The sequence below is a fragment of the Bidens hawaiensis genome, unplaced genomic scaffold (assembly GCF_021521415.1).
Source record: "Bidens hawaiensis isolate Kalapana, Puna unplaced genomic scaffold, B.hawaiensis_p1.1 tig00044942_1, whole genome shotgun sequence".
Classification (NCBI taxonomy): domain Eukaryota; kingdom Viridiplantae; phylum Streptophyta; class Magnoliopsida; order Asterales; family Asteraceae; genus Bidens; species Bidens hawaiensis.
In genome coordinates this window covers 68,293-75,169 of record NW_027498000.1, presented here as the reverse complement: position 1 = coordinate 75,169, position 6,877 = coordinate 68,293, and the positions used below count along the sequence as shown (strand labels likewise).

At 35.1% G+C, this 6,877-nt stretch overlaps 1 protein-coding gene across 1 annotated transcript; it reads left to right on the top strand.

Annotated features, from left to right (window-relative positions):
• The first annotated feature begins 412 nt into the window (after positions 1-412).
• Positions 413-4,730, top strand: LOC143595379 (glyceraldehyde-3-phosphate dehydrogenase B, chloroplastic-like). The gene is made up of 9 exons (XM_077074408.1): positions 413-649; positions 782-895; positions 1,800-1,967; positions 2,052-2,219; positions 2,984-3,144; positions 3,244-3,305; positions 3,397-3,446; positions 3,945-4,351; positions 4,446-4,730. Exons 1-9 carry the CDS (start codon positions 545-547, stop codon positions 4,579-4,581), a joined length of 1,371 nt encoding a protein of 456 aa, XP_076930523.1. The 5' UTR covers positions 413-544; the 3' UTR covers positions 4,582-4,730.
• The last annotated feature ends 2,147 nt before the right edge of the window (positions 4,731-6,877 follow it).

Here is a 6,877-nt window from a genome sequence, read left to right as displayed (position 1 = left end):
ACCACATCAACTCCACAAGGAGAAGCACACATCCAATTACACACAATTACAGAGTATTCAGCTATTAAGCAATACACTCCATTTTCCTTACTCTCATATTATTATCTTCTCCTACAAACACTTATTCTCACACCGGAGGGTTACCCCAAAGAGGACCCCTCTGTCCCTTTCTGAGGGGTAAGTTTACGGTGCTGTTCATTTTGTAGGTGGAAGAACCCAGATCCCAGAGAACCATCGGTGAAATAGCATAATCACACCCGAGGAAAGTAGATCGTCTACCAGTGAGTCGATCCACGTTTCTTCACATACGTTACCAAAAAACCCATAACGTGCAGAGGATGATATATATTGTGGTGGATAATTTTGGTTGTTTTTGGTTGATGGATATTGGAAACAACATCATCTTATCTATTTCTCCCGCCACTCAATTCTTGTCCAAATTCTCAACCCCGTAACTTTATTATTCATTCAAACATATATATCATCTTGTATATATAAGGTGAAGAATCGATATACAACTCTGAGTGTCTTTTTAGTTGCGCCCATGGCTTCCAATGCAGCTCTGGCTTCCACCAGAATCCCCGCCGTCACTCGCCTTCCCTCCAAAACCTCTCTCGCAACTTCCTTCCCTTCTCAGTGCTCCGCCAAGGTTCGAATCTTTCGTTTCGGTACTCGTTTTTCATGTTTTTGAAAATGTCTGTACTGATCGGTACAATCAGTATGGTATTCGGTTTGTGGTTTTACTCATTTTCGGTATTGGTATTTTTTTTATAACTTGTAGAGGCTGGAAGTTGCGGAATTCTCCGGCCTACGATCCAGCGGCAGCGTGACCTTCGGCAAGTATGTCAAGGACTCATCGTTCTTTGACGCCGTCTCTGCCCAATTTGCCGCCAAGGTATTCGTTCCCTCTCTCTCACACTTGCGTGTCGTGTGTGTGCATGCAGCATGCGTATCTGTATGTACAGGCAAAGGGGCGTAGACTGCTTTTGAGGAACGGGTTCGGCCAAAATTCTTTTAATTGTTATGTATTTATGTATTTTGACACTGCATCTGTAGAAATTTCGACATCGAACCCGTAGAAAACCCAAACTTAAGTGATAGATAATTGCTCGTTTGTCCATCGAAATTTTACAACCCGTAGGAAAAAATTCCTGGCTACGCCACTGTACAGGCATAGCTTTATAGATATACGCATACGTAGGCAAGAGCGAAGGTTGCTTAGGGCCCAGCGTGGCCCCGCCCCCCTGGTTTTTTACGCATTAGTTTAAAATTACTTGTTTTCGTCCGAGATTTTTATACGTTGTGTAAATTTAGCCGTTTTTGCCGTTATTTTTTATACGTAGTGTAAATTTAGCCGTTTTTTGCTGTAATTTTTTATACGTAATGTAAAAATTTTAGCCGTTTTCGGCCGAAAAATTTTATACGTAGTGTAAATTTAGCCGTTTTTGCCCAAAAATTTTTATACATAGTGTAAATTTGGCCGAAAATTTGAGCCCGGCCTCATTCGTTTGTGAAATTTTGTATACATTTTGAGTCCGGCCCCTCCGATGTCTTAGTCCAAGCTTCGCCATTGTACGTAGGGGTGGTTTAACATACAAAGGAGAATTAACGTGTGAAGCGTAATTACACAACATATACAAGTTACAACTAATTACGCACGATGATAACTATAAGGCTAGATAATTACGTAATATATATAACTAAATTACACACAATATATAAATAATTACTCAGCTTGTATTTAATGTTTGTACATTCACACATTAACAACCTTTTCCGGTACACACAATGTGAATCAGGTTGCAGTATCAGGATCAGCTACTGTTAAGGTAGAAACCGTTGCAAAACTAAAGGTAGCAATCAACGGATTCGGAAGAATTGGGCGGAACTTTCTCCGGTGCTGGCACGGTCGGGAAGACTCACCACTAGAGGTGGTGGTAGTCAATGACAGTGGAGGTGTGAAAAATGTAAGTGAATGTTAATATTGCAAATGGTACAATTAAGTTGTCAAAAGCTTGATTAAGGTTGTGAATTGTGATACATATATGTAGGCTTCTCACTTGCTCAAGTATGACTCCATGTTGGGTACCTTCAAAGCCGATGTTAAGATTGTTGATAACGAGACAATTAGTGTCGATGGAAAGCAGATTAAGGTTGTTTCGAGCCGGGACCCACTTAAGCTTCCGTGGGCTGAACTCGGTATTGATATTGTTATCGAGGTATGTTTGGTTTCTTTAACTGTCAAAACATAGAAATAATTAGGTTTTAGGTTGTCATATATTGTACGACTGGTAGAACATGTCTAGATGAGTTAAACATAGGTCTGGTAGAACATGTCTAAATGTGTTAAACAGACTAGACAAGACACAATTGCTAAAAACAAACATAACATTATAAACCAATTGTGCCATTTTCTTCAAACACGAACACTAACATGTTTATAAATGTGTTACACGACACAACTTGTTTAACACGATTAATACTACCTATTTAGTGACACTACACAACATGAAACTACCCGGACCATTTAATTTTATTAACAAATAACAAGATAAAATAAAGTCCCCAAGAAATTATGATTCATAATAATAATCAAGAAGATAAGATAAAGAAAAATTAAGGTCCATAATAATAATAGCATCCTTCAAGAACAATCGTTAACAATTCTTTAAACAAAAGTCCATAAAAGTGTTAATTAACAATTCATAATATATGTAAAACTTTTTAAAGGAAAAATATATAAATAAGTAAAATTGGGTCTAAATAGATTAAGTACGTTAAAACATGTTTAACTCCATGTCGACCTATCGATAACATGAAACCTGTTAAGCTCGAACACAAACCTATTTATCTCCGTGTTGTGTACGTGTCAAAATTTGGCAGCCTTAATATACTGGTTATGCTTGATTTGACATGTTTAAATAAACATGTTTGTTCAGTTTAACTTGTTTAAAGTTTAATTAAAATCGTATGTGACGAGCAGGGAACCGGGGTGTTCGTGGATGGGCCAGGAGCGGGCAAGCACATCCAAGCCGGTGCCAAGAAGGTCATCATTACCGCACCCGCAAAAGGTGCAGACATTCCAACATATGTTGTTGGTGTTAACGAGCAGGACTATGATCATGATGTTGCCAACATTGTTAGGTAGATTTAATTTTATGCAACTTTTTATATAAATCTTATACACATGATTTCACTTATCAAATTTAAATTTGTGAAGTAATAATAACATTATTCGTGCAGCAACGCGTCTTGCACTACCAACTGCTTAGCCCCTTTTGTGAAGATCTTGGATGAAGAATTCAGTAAGCATATATATATATATATATAACTGGTTATTTATTTTATGTACAACTTTTTATTGTAAAAGTTAAAACTTTATTTATTTATTTATAGACATTGTGAAGGGAACAATGACTACAACTCACTCCTACACTGGTGATCAGGTACATCGAGTTTTCCGTTATCGTAATAAAACACTAAAAGTATCATATTTACTCTGGCTTGTAAACAAGTCGAATGAACACGAACGTAACATTTTGTGTTTGTTCATTTAACTTTCAATGAATAAACAATCAAACACGAACAATCAAAGGAACAAGGTCTTTTTTTCCGTTCGTTTGTTAACAAAATAAACGAAAAGTTCACAACGTAAACAAATGAACATAGCTGAATATAGATGAAGGAACATAATTGAGCTATAACTAGTTAAAAGTATTGTGGAAAACAATATGTTAAGACAAAAAAGTTAGTAACTGCACTAAGTTATAATGAGCCAAAAAACTAAAGCGAGTATATTAACGAACGGACTTAAACAAACGTTAACTAACACAAATAAACGTAACAAAATGAGCATAAACAGATTAAAATGAAAGAACATTCACAAACATAAATGAGCAAATAAAACATGTGTTCACGTTCGTTCGTTTGTGCTTTCTATACAGAGGCTATTGGACGCTTCACACAGGGACTTGAGGAGGGCTCGAGCGGCAGCACTAAACATAGTCCCAACAAGCACGGGCGCAGCCAAGGCTGTGTCTTTGGTCCTGCCCCAACTTAAGGGAAAGCTCAACGGAATAGCACTTCGTGTTCCAACACCTAATGTCTCGGTCGTTGACCTTGTGGTCAACGTAGGTAAGAAGGGTTTAACAGCCGATGATGTAAATGCTGCTTTCAGGAAAGCGGCTGACGGGCCATTGAACGGAATCTTATCAGTTTGTGACGAGCCACTTGTGTCGGTCGACTTTAGATGCTCTGATGTTTCGTCCACTATTGACTCATCGTTGACCATGGTCATGGGTGATGATATGGTTAAGGTTGTTGCTTGGTACGATAACGAATGGGGATACAGGTATGCTTCAAAAGATGTCTGGTTTTTAGATTTTCCTAGTTATTTTTTTTTAATTCTCGAAAGAAGCTAACGTGTGTTACGTTTTGGGTTGTAGTCAACGTGTGGTTGACTTGGCGCATCTAGTGGCAGCTAAATGGCCGGGGGCTACCCCCATGGGAAGTGGAGATCCGTTGGAGGATTACTGCAAGACAAATCCTGACGAAAAAGAGTGCAAAGTTTTCGAAGATTAATTCTCTCTATCGTGTCCATAATATTTTCTTCTCTTTGAGCTTGCTATAAAGTGTCATAGTCATATATATTATGTCTAAACCATATAAGACTCTAAACACATGATTTAGACATTTTTCACCTCTTATATTCATCTTTAGCTTTTATCACACACTTTGTTTTTCTTGTTATATTAACTTTTAGACATACAGTTTACTTATTTCGGTACATATGTGGTAACGTGTTGTCAAATATTTGAGGGCCTGTGGTGCGATTACCGGTGACTGATCTAATATAACTAGTAAAAATGACATTCAAACTAATTATTTCATGAATGAGTGGTGACATAATAGTTACCACCAAACGATCTATTTTTATGAAGGTGGTGAAATGAACAAATTAAGTAATGGTTTAAAATAGATAGTTTTGAAAACAAGTCGAGTAGGTGGGCTGCCTGCAAATTGTCTTTTACCAATTTCAAGTTAGACATGGTTGTACTAATTGTCTTTTTAACAAACTAGTTTTTGGTTTAGTTTTTGCATAAGTAACATAACTGCAATACATTATTTTTATAAAGAACAATTTGTGTAACTAATATTATAATTGTCTCTGAAAATCATAAAAATTTTAAGGCTGAAGGCAAAAAATATAAAAAGAAAAAAAAAAACGGGACCTATCGAGGTGTCTGGTAGGGGTCGGTTGACCATCCAGCCTTGCCGCATAGTCGGCCCTGACTAATACAAAGTATAAAATACAATTTATTTTAATATTCTATTAAATTTATTGCAAGGCTGATTTAAAGTTGAAACGACCTGATAATGTAAATTGATATCTAACATATAAAACTAATTCAAGAAATATATACATATAATCTACTTAGAATCAATTCCTATGAAAACTCACAATCAATCGAAACTCGAAACCTTATTCGAAAAAGTTGCTAACCTAGTTAAAAAATTCTAATATTGAATTCTATTTCAATTCTGAAATTCGATTCTGGGAGTGTTTGAGTGAACTTTTAAATTTGCTTATTTGTTTTTTGAAAAACAAAAAATACTTTTGAAAGCTTTATTTTAAAGCTTTTGGAGGAGCTTTAAAATACCTATTGTGGGTTTGGATCAAATACAAATGAAATTGACGTGCTAATTGTAAAAATCAATTAAAGTAGTTATATATACAAGTAGGGTAATTATATAATAACATCATAGAATAATTATGTAATTACTCTACTTGATTCTTACAATTAACACGTTAATTTTATTTTTACGTTAACTTTCCTATATTTATTGTAAACGCTTGATGTATTTATTATTATATTTTTAATGACTAAAATACCTCTAAATTCAGCTAACTTGCCTGCTTCCCAACCAGTCAAATGTATTTTAGTAGAGATTCAAATGCCTGACAACCAACTTATTTAATATGCATCAATTTTCTTTGGTATAATATTAAATTCAGTTGAATTATTTACAGAAAAGGAAAGGTGACAGTAATAAATGCTCCAACTCTACCCCCTTTGTCATATTTTTTTTTGTTTGAACGACAATATTAGTGTGTTATGTTAATGAACTTTTTAAATTTAGAGAGTCACATTGTTTAATTTCGATCAGACTATGTTATCTTAATTGAGTTCATATTGATTTAGAGTTTGGTATGAGTGTTTCTCAAAAAAATCATACTGTCAACTGGTAATCATCGTGCCACCTGGCGTAAAACATAGTAGACGAAAACATAGATGAGCTTGGGCACGGGCGTCTTCAAGAATTTAAATACCTCGGCCGATCCAAAGTAAAAAGCCCGTAGGCCTCAACGAAAATTTATTATTCACTATTGTACATGGATAAAACTTTTATCGACCGATTTTTAATAAGCAGAAACCATTCTAAGCATGTAATTATCTCATAAACCATTGCAAATAACCTTATTTTTAACAACAAAAAAACATATACATGTAATATGTATAAAACAGATTGTGTCCCTAAAACTTATATGTTTCGGCTAATGGCGCGACTCGCACACCTTCCAAGCCTCCCCTAAGATTGGGATTCAAACCGAAAACCTTGGAATGATGATTTATTGATTAATAAACAATAATAAACCAAAAGAAAAGATAAAGTTAATTTAATTTCCTTCTTTGTTTTCTTCTTTTCTTTCCCTTTAAAGCTTTACCAAAATCAACCCAAAACAAATAATTTCATCTCATTATTCATTATTATTTCCCACTTCAAGATTAACTCCCATTTGCAAAATCACTTCAATTCTATCCAACAAGTTTCTGTTTTTTTTTTCTTTTAATTCTGTCTTTATTAAGAATCTTGA